This window comes from Sapajus apella, unplaced genomic scaffold (assembly GCF_009761245.1).
Source record: "Sapajus apella isolate SASKATOON/1434 unplaced genomic scaffold, GSC_monkey_1.0 scaffold21, whole genome shotgun sequence".
In the NCBI taxonomy this organism is placed as follows: Eukaryota; Metazoa; Chordata; class Mammalia; order Primates; family Cebidae; genus Sapajus; species Sapajus apella.
The window spans coordinates 4691682-4711101 of NW_022436961.1; the positions used below are offsets into that span (position 1 = coordinate 4691682).

The 19420-nt window shown below is 34.9% G+C and overlaps 1 protein-coding gene across 1 annotated transcript in view; it reads right to left on the minus strand.

The window, feature by feature from the left end:
* ADAM32 (ADAM metallopeptidase domain 32) overlaps positions 1-19420 on the minus strand; it is a 170973-nt gene that overhangs the window by 91421 nt on the left and 60132 nt on the right. The window contains exons 7-11 of the mRNA XM_032288017.1: positions 18598-18666; positions 14843-14914; positions 14479-14645; positions 10182-10263; positions 7655-7791 (exon numbers count right to left, since the gene is read on the minus strand). Of these exons, the coding sequence (XP_032143908.1) occupies positions 7655-7791; positions 10182-10263; positions 14479-14645; positions 14843-14914; positions 18598-18666 (527 nt within the window). The remainder of the gene's footprint in view (positions 1-7654; positions 7792-10181; positions 10264-14478; positions 14646-14842; positions 14915-18597; positions 18667-19420) is intronic.

A 19420-nucleotide genomic window follows, 5' to 3' on the forward strand; every position in this document is an offset into this window, starting at 1 on the left:
AACAAAAGGAAGAATTCATGAGCTCAAACACAGGCTATTTGAAAATACATCAAGAAGGAAAAAAAAGAATTGAACAATGAGCACTTAGTGGATCAATTAGATAGTATCAAAAAGCAAATGTAATGTAACAGTCATTGATCTTCAAAGGGAGTAGAGGAAGAGAAAGCGGTTAGAAAGGTTATTCAAATAAATGATAACGGAAAATTATCTGAACCTAAATATAAATATCCAGTTACAAGAAGGTCAAAATCACCAAGAAGATTCAACCCAAATAAAACTGCCTCAAGGCATGTAATAATCAAACCCTCATAGGTTAAGGACAAGAGAGACCCCTAAAAGCAACAAGAGAAAAAAAGAAAATAACCTGTTAAGGAGTACCAATACATCTGGCAGCAGAATTCTCTATGGAAACCTTAAAGACTAGGAGAGAATGGGATGACATATTTCAAGTCCCCAAGGAAAAAAACTTTCAACCAAGAATATTGTACCCAGAAAAAGTATCCTTCGAAATGAAGGAGTGATTCAAAAGTCCTAAGCCAACAAAAGTGGAGGGAATTCATCACCACCAAACCATAAGAAATGTTAAAATAAATTTTTCAGTCTGACAGAAAAGGATGCTAATGTGCAACAAGAAAACATGTGAAGGAATAAAAGTAAGTAAACAAACAAATTTAGCACACTCTACCACTGTAACTATGGTGTGTAAATCATTCATATCTTTGGTATGAAGATTAAAAGCCAAAGTTATTGAAAACAGTAACTGTAACAATTTTTAAGAGCTAGGTGATATAAAAATACATAAATTTAGAGATTAAAAAGTCAAAATTGGGGAGAACAGAATTAAAGTGTAGAGGTTTTTAGGTTGCATTTGTTTCATTCTTTGTGATCAAAAAATGGTTATCAAAAAGAGAAAAAATTACACACTATAAAAGATGGAGATAAAGGCAATATCTTGAACATTCTTAGTGAAAATGTAAGTTACACAGCCATTATGAAAAATAGTATGAATCTTCCTCAAAAACCTAAAAATGGGACTACAATATGATCTAGCAATCCACTACTGAGTATATATCTACAAAAAATAAATCAGAATGTCAAAGAGATAACTGCACTCCCATGTTTACTGCAGCACTATTCACAATAGCGAAGACATGAAATTATTCTAAATGCCCATTTACAGATAAACTAATTTTTTAAATGTGGTATACATGTATATATATAAAAAAAAGAATGTTATTTCACCATAAAAAAATGAAATCCTATCATTTCTGACAACATGAATGGAGCCGGAGGACATTATGTTAAGTGAAATAAGCCAGATACAGAGACAAACACTACATGATCACACTTGTATGAAATTTCAATGAAGTTGATATCATAAAAATAGAGACTAGAATAGTGGTTACCAGAGGCTGGTGAGGGAAAGAGAGAGAGGAAGACTGGGAGAGGCTGGTTAGTGTGTACAATGTTAGTTAAATGGGAAGAATAAGTTCTGGAATTTTATTATACAGGAGGGTGACTATATCAAATAACAATGTAGTGCATATTCCAAGGTAGCTAAAAGAGCAGATTTTGAATGTTATCACCCTGCTGAAATTATGTTTAAAGTGATGGATATGGAAATTACCCTAATTTGATTATTATGCAATGAATGCATATGTTGAAACGTTACCCTGTACCCCATATGCATGTAAACATTTTGATCAATTATAAATTTTAAAAATGTATGAATAAAAAAGGTATGGGTTGCCCACTTTTAAAAAGTATATATAAATTAAATTATCAAAATAATGTATCAGGAATAGGAGGGGGCTCCAAAATGGCAGACTATGGGAGTCTGGCACTTTTGTCATACACACAAAAAAAACAAAAGAGCAAGTAGATAACCAGACATTAAATAGAGGTTCTAAGATAAAACACTGGAATTTACTGGAGAGTGACAAAAAACTTCTGAGGCATAGAAAGAGAGAGAGGCAAAACAGCCAGCCTGGCCACAATCAGCTCAAATCCCAAAGCAACTCCTCATTGCAAGAAAAAGTAAACGAGATCCCCAGACATCCACATTTCTATTGTGGACTCCTGCAATCCTAGTGATGGAACAGTCCCTCAGCCCATACAGGCTCTGAGATTAGTGTAGGCAGGTGCCTCAAATCCACAAGTTGGTATTGTTCCACAGAGGGTGTTTGTGCTGGGTCCCAAATACCCCCATCCCCTTCCCACCAAGACCCAAGCTGACTCAGTACTACACCATTTTGAGAGCCCAGCCCCACCAAACCACCAGATTCAGGTTCAGATCCTGAACTGAATCCCAACAGTTCTGGCATCTCCATATCCCTATCGCCCTACTGACATAACCCTACATCCACCCAGAGGGCTGCAGTATCACGCAAGAGGATTGTCCTAGGAATAATTGTGTCTCCAGCACTCTAGCTGACTTAGTGTCCTATAACCCAGGAAGCACTTTGGCACAACCCATTGGAGTTTTGTGGCCAGCAGTCTAAGAGCATCTTGGTTCTGCCATGGCAGCAGTTTCCTAATCTCAAGGAGCCAGAGAACAAAGCTGGGGCCTGATACTAGTTCCACATAATTAGGGCATGCAGTCCAGGAATCCTAAGCTCCAGAGAGCAGCACTACCAGGAAAGAAAAGACCATTACCAGCCACTACAAAAACATGCTGAAATACACAGAGCGGTGACACTATAAAGCAACCACACAAACAAGTCTGCAAAATAACCAACTAACAACATGATGACAGTATCAAATTCACACATATTAATGCTAACCTTTAATGTAAACAGGCTACATGCCCGGAATGGCAAGCTAGAAAAAGAAATAAGACCCAATGATATGCTATCTTCAAGAGAACCATCTCACATATAGTAACATCCATAGGCTCAAAATAAAAGAATGGAGAAAAATCTACTAATCAAATGGAGAACAGAAAAAAGCAGATGTTGCAGTCTTAATTTCAGACAAAACAGACTTTAAACAGATGAAGATAAAAAAAAAGACAAAGAAGGGCACTACATAATGGTAAACGTTAGAAACGACAAAGGCAATGTTACCACTGACCCCACAGAAATGCAAATAACCATCAGAGACTACTACAAACACCTCTATGCACACAAGCTAGGAAATCTAGAAGAAATGAATTATTTCTGGGACATATACAATCTCCCAGTACTAAACCAGCAAGAAATTAAACCCTGGAACAGACTAATAACAAGTTCTGAAATTGAATCAATAAAAAATAGGCAACTAACCAAGAGAGAAAGCCCAAGACCAGACAGAGTCACAGCCAAATTCTACCAGATGTACAAAGAAGAGCTGGTGCCATTCCTGCTGAAACTCCTTCTTTACACCATATACATAAATCAATTCAAGATTGATTAACGACTTAAATGTGAAGCCCGAAATGTAAAAACCCTGGAAGACAACCTAGGTAATAATCATGCTGTACATAGGAACTGGCAAACATTTCATGATGAAGACTACAAAAGCAATTACAACAAAAATAAAAATTAGGATTTGATTAAAGAGCTTCTGCACAGCAAAACAAATTATCAACAGAGTAACAAACACCTTACAAAACAGGAGAAAATATTTTCAAACTATGCATCTGACAAAGGTCTAATATTCAGCTTCTATAAGGAACCTAAAAATTTTTACAAGAGAAAAACAAACAACCCTATTAAAAAGTGGGAAAGGACACGAATAGGTACTTTTTGAAAGAAGACACACATGCAGCCAACAAGCATATGAAAAAAAAAGCTCAAAACCACTGATTATTAGAGAAATGCACATCAAAACCACAGTGAGATACCATCTCAAACCAATCAGAATGGCTATTATTAAAAAGACCAAAAACAGATTCTGGTGAGGTTGTGGAGAAAAAGGAACACTTATAAACTGTTGGTGGGAGTGTAAATTAGTTCAACCATTGTAGAAAACAGTGTGGTGATTCCTCAAAAAACTAATAATAGAATTACCATTCAACCCAACAATGTGATTACTAGGTATATACCAAAAGAAATATAAATCATTCTATCATAAAGACTCATGCACATATGTGTCTATTGCAGCACTATTCGAAATAGCAAAGACATGAAATCAACCTCAATGCCCACCATTGGTAGACTGGATAAAGAGAATGTGGTGCATACACACCATGGAGTATTATGCAACCATAAAAATAATGAGATCATGTCCTTTGCAGAACCATGGATAAAGATGAAGGCCATTATCCTTAGCAAACTAACAGGAACAGAAAACTAAATACCACATGTTTAGGCACCAAAGGAGAACACATAGATACATACAGAGGAACAACAACACTGGGTACTACTTGAGGGTGGAAAGTGGGAGGAGGGAGAGGATCAGAAGAAAACAACTATTGGGCACTAGGCTAATACCTGGGTGGCAAAATAATTTGTACAACAAACCCCCATGACACAAGCTTACCTATATAACAAACCTGCACATGTACACCTGAACCTAATATAAAAGTTTAAAAACACACACACGAATAGAATAATTCCATTTAAAAGTGGGCAAAGGATTTAAATAGACATTTCTCAAAGGAAGACATACAAATTGCCAAGCTGCTCTCTTCTGACATGAAAAAATACTCAGCATCAATAATCATTGGAAATTTTTAAATCAAAACCACTATGAGATACCATCTCACCCCAGTTAGAATGGCTATTATCAAAAAAGATCTAAACAAACAAATACTGGCGATAATGTTGAGAAAAGGCAGCTCATGCACTATTAGTGGGAATGTAAATTCATACATCCATAATAGGAAGTATTGTGGAGGTTTCTCAAAAAAATTGAACTAAAACTACAATACAAACCAGCAATCTTTTTAGTTGGTATTTATCTAAATGAAAGGAAATCAGTATATTAGAAAGATACCTGAAACTTCATGTTTGTTGCAGCACTATTCACAATAGCCAAAACATAGAATCAATGTAAGTGTGAATCAACGGATGAATGGATAAAGAAAATGTGGTATATATATCACAATGGAATACTATTCAGCCATAAAAAAAAAGAATGAAATTTTTTCATTTGTAACAACATGAATGGAACAGGAGGTCATTATATTAAGTGAAAAAAAGCCAGGCACAGAAAGGCAAATATCACAATTTTCTTTTTTTTTTTTTTTTTTTTTGAGATGGAGTTTCACTCATGTTACCCAGGCTGGAGTGCAATGGCGCGATCTCGGCTCACCGCAACCTCCACCTCCTGGGTTCAGGCAATTCTCCTGCCTCAGCCTCCTGAGTAGCTGGGACTACAGGCACGCGCCACCATGCCCAGCTGATTTTTTTGTATTTTTAGTAGAGACGGGGTTTCACTATGTTGACCAGGATGGTCTCGATCTCTTGACCTCGTGATCCACCCGCCTCGGCCTCCCAAAGTGCTGGGATTACAGGCTTGAGCCACCGCACCCGGCCAAATATCACAATTTTCAATCAGGTGCAGGAGTTAAAAAGTTTAACTCATAAAGATATAAAGTAGAATGATGCTTTCCAAAGACTGGGAAGAGTGGGTAGGGGAATGAAGAGAGGTTAGTTTAAAAAAAAAAAAAAAAAAAAGAATGAAACAAGGCTTTGAAATTAGATAAACTTGTGACTAACACCAACCCTATGACTTATGAGGCCTTAGGCAAAGTGATTAAATTATCTAAGTCCTACTTAATTTTCTCATCTGCATAATAGGGATAATGCTCATCTACCTCATAAATAGGTGAAGCTGTGAGAATTAAATATAATTAATAAGTGAGTGTGTAATTCAATTATCTAGCTTTTAATAGGTACCCAATAAATCACTGCTAGTATTACTGACACCTGCTAAAGTTTGTCCATTAATTAACTGTGTATCTAGTAAAAATAGATCACTTTGGCAACCTATAATCCAGGGACTTTTTAATAATCACATTAAATTTAAATATGTAATTAATGACATGCTTTCTTTGAGAATTAACATAAAATAATGTGTGAGATGTACTGTGGATATGCAAAAGAGTTACACATGTGCTATTATTAGATTTTGTAAAAATTAATATAATACTTTAATCATACACAAGAGATTTGTAAGAAATTGGAGATTATATATGAAAGCATTTTAAACATAAAGTACCATACAAACCTAAAGGTTTACTAAACAGATTTAAAACCCAAGTCTGCCACGAACTAACCATCTGACCATGGGTAATTATCCTTTTTATAACTTAGCCTCTCATCTGTAAAAATGGGAATCGTAGGAACTGCCCTATAGAGATATTGTGAGAATCAAGTAAGTTAATATATGTAAAGTGCTTGGAATGGTCTCTAAAACGTAGTAAGTACAATGTAAATATTTGTTCATCTTATTATCATTAATCTTAGGCTCTGGGTGACCTACACAAAACATGTTGTCCTAGCATACTTGGGAGTAGCTGACCATGTGAACAATTAGCTCAAAATAATTATTCTCATATTGTTGTGATATAGATAGATAGATAGATAGATTCCATTTATCCATCTATATGGATATATGCATATCATATATATATTGATATGTGGACATGTGTATATATATGCATATCATATATATCCACATATATGTGTATATGCATATTATATATATCCACATATATGACATATGTATATATGATATGGCATATATATATGCATATATATGTGGATATATATATGATATGCACATATATATACACACACATACCTTTTAGAGCTAATTTGTGATATAATTGCGTGTGTGTGTGTATATGTATATGAAATATGTTGAGTTCAAGCTATTTTTATGGGTACCGATATTGAGTTTTAGTTATTTAGAACATAAGAGTTAACTTTAAAAGGTGCTTAGGAATACCCATAAAAATAATATGTTTTCAAAATTTAATGTCTTATTTTCACTTCTGACCTTTGACTGTTCTTCAGTAATGAATAGGTTATGCATACCATAGGCCATTTTACAAACAGAAAAACTACAAAATACTAATGACAGCTGCTGTAGTTCTTGTTTGATATACCATTTTCAGGAAGATTGATGAGTTTAGAAACCACTCTAGCTAATCAATCACATACTTATAGAATTCTACAATTTAGAAAACCCTTTCCTATTTCTCTTTCTTCTTTTATTCTTACATTACCCTGTGAAATAAAAGAATAGGCATAATTATTCCCATTTAAAGATGAGAAAAATAAATCTAGGCAAAGTCAAGTAATTTATCCAAAGTCACACAAATATATATATATATATAAAATGTTGGTCTCCAATTAGGACTTCTTACTCTTTTAGATAACAAGGTTTTTTCATAACACCAAACTATTCTAAAAGTAAAACCAAAAGAACCTTGTCTAAAACAAAGGCCACTTATTGTGGTCTGCTGACATATTTTTAAAGATCCTTACTATGTGCTTTCATATTCTTTTGCTAATATATCTTGCAGATTGGATTTGTTATCCTTGATTGTCTTTAATGTACGCTTCATACTACTTTTACACTTAAAATTACATGTTTATATTTTGTAGTGAACTTGGTCCATTGATAGCTAATTTGTGCTTTAAGTAAATACTAAATTTTCAGACTCTGAATATTTAAAATGAAATAAACATAGGCAATAAATAAACATTTCGTTAAAACTTACATAGCTTCTGGATTCATTATACAGATGGATTCTGAACATTGACATTTCTTTGGGTCATCGTATGATATTCCCAGATTGAGTGCCAGCATCTGGGTGACAATAACTGAAAATGTTTCCAGAGTTATCTCCCTGGGGTACTATAATAACAACAAAAATATTATAAGGAAAGATAATTCTTTAAAGGATGGCTTAAAACATTTCTAATTATGCACATTTTATTGGTTTATCAAATGCTAAATAATTAGGGAGATATGGATCCTTGAATAGGTGAAAAGATGAAGCTCTTCTTATGAAGTTATACTGAGATAGAAGCATGTTGAGTTTATGCCAAGTTTTGTGATAATTTAGCAATTGAACACAACATAATTCTTAGGTAGTTACTATCAATATATAAAAGAATTGTTTCAATGAAGAAAATCTACATTATGGTGTTGGTGATATGGAACATAATCTTCAACTCACCTAATTTTTTACAATGGCTCTAATACTAATTTTGGATAATCCATCTCATCTCCCCACCGCCAGCTCATGAAATGGCCACATAATCAAATTACCCAATTTAAGTGCTCACCCTGCTGCCTGCTAGAAACCTCATTGACACAGTGATCGATATGAAAAGAAGCCACAGAAAACAGATCCTTGAGATGGCACTATTGGATTACACTGTTCATATATTTAACACAGATAACTTCCTTGTGAAAAAGAAATGGGGCACTAGTAATTCATGGTATACAATGGCATCATGATTTCTCAAATTATCACCAAAGCTGGCATAGGATATGATGCAGGAGGCCAAGTTGTGAGCTATGGTGACAACAGGGATAATAAAGATTTTAGAGTCAACCAATTTCTTATGACAGCCCTAAAGGATGCACATAATGAAGAATAGAAAGGGAACGCTGCAAATGAGCAATGGAAAATGTAAACAGGAATCAGAAATCCTCTGCAGCAACAATCAAGTAACTCATCTGTAGTCATGGATTGACACAGCTAAGAGCCAAGCTGGAACCCACCAGATTTGGTGGGAAAAGCATTAGAATCTAAAACTTGGGAGGCGAACAATCGGAATAACATCTCTTTACTTCCTTTGCCATCAGAGAAAGCCCTCTCCAAACAACGAGAGAGCCCCTACATTTGAAAAAAAAGAAAGAGAGAGAGAGAGAGAGAGAAGGAAGGAAGGAAGGAAGGAAGGAAGGAAGGAAGGAAGGAAGGAAAAGAAAAAAAAAGTTTTCACGATGATAGCTGAAACATTAGTCTCACTACCCCACAGTGCCTCTAGGTCCACATCAAGAATTAATTCCCAACATGGTCTTGAAGGAAAAGTATAAATGTACTGCTCTGGAAGGGGATAATTTATACTTTGAAAGAGGTTGATCAGACATACGAAAGAGAAGGCTAGACTGGAACAAATTTATTGTAATTCATGACTCACCTTGGATTTTGTATTTCATGTGCCAAGTAAAAGCAGGAGGCATGTTAACTGAAGTTAGATTTAATGGGAGCCTACTGTCATTAAGGTCAAAATACTGGAGCTTTCCTGGCACACTGTAGGTGAAGAAGTGCTGAGTTTCAGGAATCTGGTAATATTGAATGAATCTACTGTGTGAAACCTGTTGGGTAACTACCCTTGATCAAACTTTCAAAGAGGGCTGGAAAGATATTTCCTTCAAGACACTAGGAAATGCTTTGTGAAAGACACACAGTATCATCAAAAATCTCTGCTAGTTGTTTTTTGTAGAGTGGAGATGATGGCAGCACATAGTGCAATGGAACTTGGTTCTCTGAAACCAATGGAGTTTTGTGGGAGTGAGGGGTTTTGTTTTTTGTTTTTTGGGGGTTTTTTGAGACAGGGTTTCACTCTTGTTGCCCAGGGTGCAGTGCAATGGCGTGATTTTGGCTCATTGCAACCTCCACCACCTGAGTTCAAGCGATTCTCCTGCCTCAGCCTCCTCAGTAGCTGAGACTACAGGCACCCACCACTATGCCTGGATAATTTTTATATTTTTAGTAGAGATGGGGTTTCACCATGTTGTCCAGGCTGGTCTTGAACTCCTGACCTCAGGTGATCTGTCCTCTTCAGCCTCCCAAAGTGCTGGGATTATAGGCATGAGCCACTGTGCCTGGTCTGAAACACCTTAAGGAATCCTTAATGTAGTTTTTGTTTGTTCTTATTTTGAATCTATTTTATCTACAGGAATATTTCTCCAATTTTATGTGTGCAAGCAAAAATCTATTGGAGTTACAGAAATTCTATTGCAGATAATTTTTCACAATGTATTACTCTATATATCAAGAAGAGCATGTGTGTCTATGATATTTTTATTCCAACTCCCAAACATAATTGCAACAAGATATTGATCTATAAAATATTCTTCCTTCTACACACTTTAAAATTTTAACAGTAATGGAAAACAAATGCAAATCTGTAAATGAAAACATACACATAAATTGTATAAAGTATATGCTATCACATTAAATAATTTTTAAGTGTGTTAATTTTTAAAAATAAGATTAAATAGTTACATACAAATGCAACTCCCGCAGAATAATGGGTAATACACATCTTTCCAGGAAACGTTGCTCCCACATAATCAGGGTAATCCCTATAACTAAATAAATAAGTTTACATTTATAATTGATTTTAACAGACAATTTAAATGTGAGAATTCCTACTTATAATTTAAGTCTGCAGCTTATAAAATCCAAATCTAAAGCAAACTGAGGTATGATCTTTCCATATGTCCTTAATTGTTTCAAATTTGGAATATCATTTAATATGACATATTAGTATTAATTGAATTAAATACTCTTGATATCTGAAACATATCCAATAGATCCAAGTTTGTAATGCCTTTAGTGTTCTCATCACATCTCATCATGTTTACCAAAGGCTTTGCTCCAATATTCTGATAAAAAATGCTTTATTAAGTGACAATGACAAATCGTTTTAATGTATAGATTAAAATGTTTTGCTCCCTATAGGGGAGTTCAACAGTTCAACAGTTTCCTATAGGAATGCTTTATTGTTTCACACCTACACATTATTATTTAAGTTTTGAGTAAGGGGCCATATAAACTGTCATATAATAATAGTATTATTCTCAGAGCGTTACATTACCTAATGCATTTAATCCTCAAAACAAACTAGTGAAGTAGATATTATTTTTGTCACTATTAAGCAAAACAAATACCAGATGGAAAGAGTGAGTAACTCTCTCAAGGTAGCATGATTAATAAATCCTACTGAAGGATCTGAACTTAGGCAGTCTGAATCCAAGCCATATTCTCAACCACTAAGGTATAGATGCTCCAAGCATCTATACCACTAAGCATCTCAAATGCTTAGTCTTGCTTTGGCTATGCGGGCTCTTTTTAGGTTCCATATGAATTTCAGAATTTTTTTTTCTAATTCTGTGAAGAATGATGGTGGTATTTTGATGGGGAGTGAATTGAATTTATAGATATCTTTTGGCTGTATGGTCATTTTCACAATATTGATTCTACTCATATATGAGCATGGGATGTATTTCCATTTGTTTGTGTCATCTATAATTTATTTTGTTTTGCAGTTTTGTAGTTTTCCTTGTAGAGGTCTTTCTACTCCTTAGTTAAGTATATTACTAAGGTTTTTTTTTTTTTTCAGCTATTGTGAAAGGAGTTGAGTTCTTGATTTGATTCTCTGCTTGGTCACTGTTGGTTTATAGAAGAGCTACTGATTTGTGTACATTAATCTTGTATCCAGAAACTTTGCTGAATTCTTTTATTAGATCTAGGAGCTTTCTGGAGGAGTCCTTAGAGTTTTCAAGGTAAATTATCGTATTGTCAGCAAACAGTGACAGTTTGACTTCCTCTTTACCTATATAGATGCCTGTAAGGGCTTTTTGAATGCTTAGATACTTTTTTTTTATCTCAATGACAAATACTTTTTCATATCTATAATTTTTCTATAAACTTTTTTCTTTGCTACATGAAAACTTTTACATTTCATAGGGCCAAATTCGTTAATCTTTTCTTTCTACTTTTGGGTTTCCTGCATAGTGTAGGAGGTCTCTCCCACCCCCAGATTTTAGTCTGCTAAATTTTTCTTTAGGATTAATATTATTACCTCTTATAGAGTATGGAATTCATAGTTAGAACTGGAGTTGAACCTTTGAAGGAGGAAGGAAAGGAAACAAACATTGACAAAGCAAGACAGTAGATCTTGACATCTGATTTGATGTGGAGTGAGCACGTCAAAAGATGTCAGTATGAAGTAAAATATATATTACTGAGCTCATCAGGAGTATGCATAGAATAGAGAACCCAGAAATAAATCCAAATACTTATAGCCAATTGATCTTCAACAAAGCAAACAAAAACATAAAGTAGGGAAAACACACCCTATTCAACAAATGGTGCTGGAATAATTGACAAGCCACATGTAGGAGAATGAAACTGGATCCTCATCTCTCACCTTATACAAAAATCAACTCAAGATGGATTAAGCACTTAAATGTAAGACTTGAAACTACAAAAATTCTATAAGATAATATTGAAAAACCCCTTCCAGACGTTGACATAGGCAAGAATTTCATAACCAAGAACCCCAAAGAAAATCCAATAAAAACAAAGATAAATAGTTGGGACTTAATTAAACTGAAGAGCTTTCCCACAGCTAAAGGAACAGTCAGCAGAGTAAACATACAATCCACAGAGTGGAAGAAAATCTTCATAATCTATACATCTGACAAAAGCCTAATATTCAGAATCTACAATGAACACAAACAAATCAATAAGAAAAAAACAAACAATCCCATCAAAAAGTGGGCTAAGGACATAAATAGAAAATTCTCAAAAGAAGAGATACAAATGGCCAGCAAACATGAATAAATGCTCAACATCACTAATGATCAGGGAAATGCAAATCAAAACCACAATGCAATATCACCTTATTCCTGCAAGAATGGCCATAATCAAAAAATCAAAAAAAAAAAATGGATGAACCTGGAAACCATCATTCTCAGCAAAATGACACAAGAACAGAAAATCAAACACCACATGTTCTCACTCATATGTGGGTGTTGAATAATGGGAACACAAGGATACAGGGAGGGGAGCATCACACACAGGGGTCTGTAGGGGGGAAATGGGGGAGGGACAGTGGGGGGTGGAGAGTTGGGGAGAGATAGCATGGGGAGAAATACCAGATATAGGTGATGGGGAGGAAGGCAGCACATCACACTGCCATGTGTGTACCTATGCAACAATCTTGCATGTTCTTCACATGTACCCCAAAACCTAAAATGCAATTAAAAAAAAAAAAACAGTGGATGTTGGCATGGATGCAGTGATTGTAGTGATCAGAGAACACTTCTACACTGTTGGTGGGAATGTAAACTAGTACAGCCACTATGGAAAACAGTGTGGAGAATCCTTAAAAATCTAAAAGTAGAACTACCATTTGATCCAGCAATCCCACTACTGGGTATCTACCCCGAGGAAAAGAAGTCATTAGTTGAAAAAGATACTTGTACACGCATGTTTATAGCAGCACAATTCACAATTGCAAAATAGTGGAACCAACCCAAATGCCTATCTATCAACAAGTGGATAAAGAAACTGTGGCATATATATACAATGGAATACTACTCAGCCATAAAAAGGAATGAATTAACAGCATTGGCAGTGACCTGGATGAGATTAGAGACTATTATTCTAAGTGAAGTAACTTCAGGAATGGAAAACCAAACATCGTATGTTCTCACTGATATGTGAGAGCTAAGCTATGAGGATGCAAAGGCATAAGAATGATACAATAGACTGTGAAGACTTAGGGAGAAGAGTGGCAGGGAATGAGTGATAAAAGACTACAAATTGGGTTCAGTATATACTGTTTGGGTGATGGATGCACCAAAATCTCACAAATCACCACTAAAGAACTTATTCATGTACCAAATACCACCTGTACCCCAATAACTTATGGGGAAAAAAATGAACATTAAAGATAATGAAATTATTTTTTAAAACCCTTACGAATTATAAGGAAATAGTCAAATGACAAGAAAAGGTAATTACAGAAGGACAGATACAAATGACCAACAAGCATTTGAAAAGATGCTCAAATCCATCAGTCATCAAGAAAAAAGCAAATTAAAATAACAATGACATTAAGTTATATTCATCACACTACCAAAAATGAAAAGAGCAATAACATTTATGGCTGGCAAAGATGTGAGGGAAAGATTAGTCTCACACAAGCAAAAGAAAATACTGACATGCCAAACTTAAATACATACATAGACATATACAGTTTTATTGAAAGACATTTGCTGATTATTGCTAATAAATTAAATATGAATAAAATTATAAATATATAGCTATAATTTATAATTAGAAAACTAACATTTTTAAATTACTCAGAAAATTCATTAGGATAAAATCTTTGTAGCCACGTCTATCCAGCCTTTGATCAAAGCTCATATAAGAATATAAACCTCTCAAGATAAATTCCATCTCTTTAAGTAGTGGTTAAGAATATTGGCTCTAGAGTTACAAACTGTAGGTTCTAAACCTTAGAAGTACCACCAGATCCAAGAATCCTGAGATAGCTTAACCTCTTAAAACTCTCAATGTCTTCTTTTAGAAAAGCTTTATAAGCATAGAAATAAATGTTAGTAATGTTTTTTAGTGCCTGACAACCAGAAATTGAGCACAAAGCCTGAATAAAGCACATCCTAATTAATCAAAGCATGGATATTCAGAAATGAATAAATTATTTAAATTAAGTTACATAATTATCACAGATGTTTGTTTTCTTTCTAGAAATAATGAAACATTATTCTTACATCAGTAGATATGCAATATCATGAGGCCTTAGGTTAAGATAAGATTGTTTCCATTCTAAAAATCTTTGCAATAGTTCATCTGCCTCACCAACTGTAGAAATCTTATTTTCCTCTGACCACAATTCCAATGATGACAGCACAATAGTAACTTTAAATTGGGTAAACATCTAAAAACAGAAAAGATAAATACATGCATGATTAATCTTTATGTTATTTTATAAAGTCCTAGAAATTAATTCAATGTTTTTACAACTCCACACTCAGTTTATAGGGGTGGGTTAATTATCCAGGAATACCACATCAAGTTTAGGCAAATTATCATTTTAAAACAAAAATTATTTTATATGAAAAGGAAAATACTTACTGAATTTGCAAGGCCAATAATTTCGACGACTTTATTTGTTACTATCATGCTATCAGAGCCCAAGTAATCATACTGAAAAACAGAATTAATATTATACTTAAGTACAATTTATTATGTAGTGTTTTTAAGTCATTTCAATCTAGAGATGTGAGGCCGCTTTGGAATTCAACACTGAAAATAAAACATTAATAAGTAATTAATGAATATAAACTGGATCCCTCATGCATTGCTGGTGGGAATATAAAATGGTAGAGCCACTCTGGAAAATAAACTTATTTCAAAACAAAGAATGAATTTACTATATGGCCCAGAAATCTCACTTCTGAGCTTTTATCTCAAAGAAATAAAAGCTGATGCTCACACAAATACTTGTATATGAGTGTCTATAACAGCTTTATTCATAGCAGCTAAAAACTAGAAACAACTCATATGTCCTTCAATGGTTAAATGGTTAAATAAACTGTAGTACATTCCTACCATAAACTCAGCAATAAAAAGAAAGAAATGTTGATATATGGAACCACCTGGATAAACCTCAAGGAAATTATACTCAGCATAAAAACACAATCTCAAAAGGATATAGACTGCTTGATAACTTTATGCAACATGTGTGAAATCACAAAGAAGGAGAATGGCTTAGCGGATACCAAGGGCTCAGGAGATTGGCGTGACTCTAAAGGGATCACACAAGACAGTCCTGTGGTGATGGTACTGTTGAGTATCTCAATTGTGGCCATGGTTATGGAAGGCTACTTATGAAATACCATTGCATAAAACCACACACACATGCACACACACAAATGAGTGTGTGCGTGTATGTACACATACATATATATATATATCTCTCTCCTGAAATCTAAAAAACTGGATTGCAACTATGTCAAACTCTATATATCCATAGGCAAACTCTCTATAGTACATCACTTTGGATGTTCCACAGGAGCCTCAAATTATCCCAAAGTAAACTCATATCCAAAATTAAAATATTCAAAACTTAATTCATCTCTTCCTTCAAAAATATGTTCCCACTTATATTTTCACTACTGTAGTGAATTGTATTGTCATCTACCACACCCTACATTTATTACACTACATGCTCCATGAGAGCAGAAATTGTTCTGTTTTATTCACTGCTATATCCCCAATAGCTAGAACAGCAACTGGTTATCTAGATGATGCTCAATAAATTTGTTAAGTAAATGAATAAATCAATCAAATGAAGCTCTTCTAATTCAACCCAATCACTTTTAAAGTTGTTCCTTTATTTTTATTCCTGATTCCACTAATATAAGTTTTCACCCTGATTATTAGAATAGTATTTTTTTTATTTATTTATTTATTTATTTATTTATTTGAGATGGAGTCTCACTCTGTCGCCCAGGCTAGAGCCTCACTCTGTCGCCCAGGCTGGAGCAATCTTGGCTCACTGCAGCCTCTGCTACCAGGTTCAAGCAATTCTCCTGCCTCAGCCTCCCAAGTAGCTGGGATTACAGGTGCACACCACTATGCCCGGATAATTTTGTATTTTAGTAGAGATGGGTTTTCGCCATGTTGGCCAGGCTGGTCTCGAACCCTTGACCTCATGATCCACCTGCCTCGGCCTCCCAAAGTGCTGGAATTACAGGCATGAGCCATCCTGTCTAGCCTAAAATTGGCTCTTAAATGGTTCCTCCTACCCCGGTTTTCCCACCAGCAATCTAGTCCCTACACTATTACCAAAATGATTATTCTAAGGTAAAACAGAACTAGTTACTGCACTACTTAAAATATTTCTCTCCTTACTGACCTCAGTGTGGGCCCTGAATGATGTAGAGTGCCCCTTACCATTGGAAACTGACTAACAACCTGTCTTTTCAATAGCAACCATCTCCTGATCTGTTCACTTCAATATAGATGAGTAATAATAAACCTTAATTTTTTTTTTTGAGATGGAGTCTTTCTCTGTCACTAGACTGGAGTGCAGTAGTGCAATCTCAGCTCACTGCAACCTCTACCTCCCGGGTTCAAGCAATTCTCCTGCCCCAGCCTCCCGAGTAGCTGGAACTACAGGCATGCACCACCACGCCTGGCTAACTTTTGTATTTTTAGTAGAAATGAGGTTTCACCATGTTGACCAGGATGGTCTTGATCTCTCAACCTTGTGATCCACTCACCTCAACCTCCCAAGGTGCTGTGATTACAGGCGTGAGCCACCAAATTCGGCCCAAAACCTACATTTTAAACTAAAAGTTGGACCCACTTGGATGCTCTTATAGTATAACAACTTACAGTTGTGTTGCCATATCTGTCTCTGTTATTAAACTGTGTTTATATAGGACCATATGCTTTCTTCAATCATGGCAATGAATTCACTATGCCATGATTATATGAATTATAAAGTGACTGAAGAAAATATGAATACTATTCTTCTTTATACGCCCAACAGATTTTATACCTGCCTAAGGGTTGGTTTGATTCTCCTGCCTCAGCCTCCTGAGTAGCTGGGACTACAGGTGTGCTCCACCACACCTGGCTAATTTTCGTATTTTTAGTAGAGATGAGGTTTCACCATGTTGGCCAGGCTAGTCTTGAATTCTTGACCTCAGGTGATCTACCCATTTCAGCCTCCCAAAGTGCTAGGATTACAAGTGTAAGCCACCACACCTGACCAAGGGTTTTTTAAATTAAAGAATATATAAGCATGTATAAGAACATAAAGAAATGTTGAATCAGCATTATATGACTTGAAAACCTGGCAATTTGGACAAGCTTTTGAAACTACTCTCAAAATATATAACATAAACCAAAAACAAAAGAATTTTCATAACCCAAAATGTTCCCTAGAAACTGAGTCATATTGACCAGAAATATCTGTTTTTTCTCGATAGCTCCATGTCTCAATGTTCTCTAAATGTTCTCTTTTCCCTTTTCCCTGTACTTTAATAAATCAAGTTATTTTCATATTTTTCTCCCAATCCCTCCTGGTCCCTGACCTTAACTCTGGCTTCCTGACAAGTTCTAAACCCTAGGAATAGAATTGGTAATAAGTATTAATCATACCCACTGTGATGTTCCATAGGAATACACAAACAAATTCTTATCATCAGAATATAACCTAGAAAGTATATTTTAATCTCTATTTTCTAAAAGCTTTCAACTATCAGAAGAAATAAAGACATACCTAGTTGACTGCAAACTAAGTTATCACCCCATGGTTCTGAAATTCAGAGGCCTCAGACTGTTTATGGAAATTAGGAATCTCAAGATATTCTTTTCATCAGGTAAACAATGTACTAAAATAGGTGCCCCACCAAATACTGCTAAAAAGAATCTTGACACATTAGTGAAAGTAGTTCTAATATATAGTTAAGACTATCATCAGTTTTGTTCCAATAAATATTCCATAGGATGGAATATTTCCTAGTCTACATTCTGCTCTTCAAACTTCCCTAAAATAGAATTTCACTTTTACCAAAATCACCATTAAAAGGTAGTATGGATTGAGAGAGACCCTAGAAACGTGAAGTGCCGAGGGGGAAAAATAAAGACATTTCGTTCTGCAGTATTGTTATGTAAATATTTCAAATAAAACATTTCTGATAAAACTTGCATAATTTTGACTAATTGGTTTCTTAGTTTACACATTTTTCCACTATTGTCTCTATGACATGTGAGTAAGAACATCAGAATCTTTTAGTTTCTATTTAGCTAGCTAGGGATAATCATATATTTGGACGAAATATTTCAGAGCAAAAAAAAAAAAACAAAATACATACCAAAGCTTTGTCCACCACAATATGCATTTCTAGATAAAGAGGAAATAAATCTGGAACCACTGGTTCTGACTAGAAAAAAAGAAAAACAGTATATAATACATGAAAATTTTCATAATTTGTTTACTTGAACTCTTCATTGAAGCTATTACTACAGCACTTACAAGATATGCAGAGGTTTGCTTTATTAAATTGGTTAAAATCAATGAATAAAGCTTTAAGTTTTATGGCAATGTACTCAAGTAGTAAGAAGATTGCCCATGAAGTTATAACATCTTTCTCAATGTATCTACAACTCACAATTTATGAACTGAGAAAAAACACTAGCATTTCCATCTATTTCATCTGCATGTAAGAAATAAACTTTTGCTTTAAAAATTATATGTTGATGATTTTTTTCAATGTTTTCATTTTCACTCCTTTCTATATTCATGTCCTTTGCAATAAGACTTTGCAGTACCTCTCATCAAGAGGTGAGTTTATTTCTCCTCTCTCTCAATCTGGGCTGGGCCTTGTAACTTACTTGAGCCAATAAAGACAATAGAAGTGCTGTTTTGCCAACCTTGAGCCTAAGTCGCCTTTCATGCTGCCATTCCTGATCTTGGAATCCCTACCTGTACACAATTGGCCAGACTTCCAGATGAAAAGAACAAATGGCTTATTCATGTCATCACCCCAGAAAAACATTAAAAAACAGGATAATGCTTGAGGAGAGGGGAAAAAAGCTGCTGAGTTTCCATAAGAGAGTACTATAGTGCTTGAACTTACCCACACATCCAGTTCACTGGCATCCATGAAGATAGAGGCCCATGTTCCTTGTGTGGCT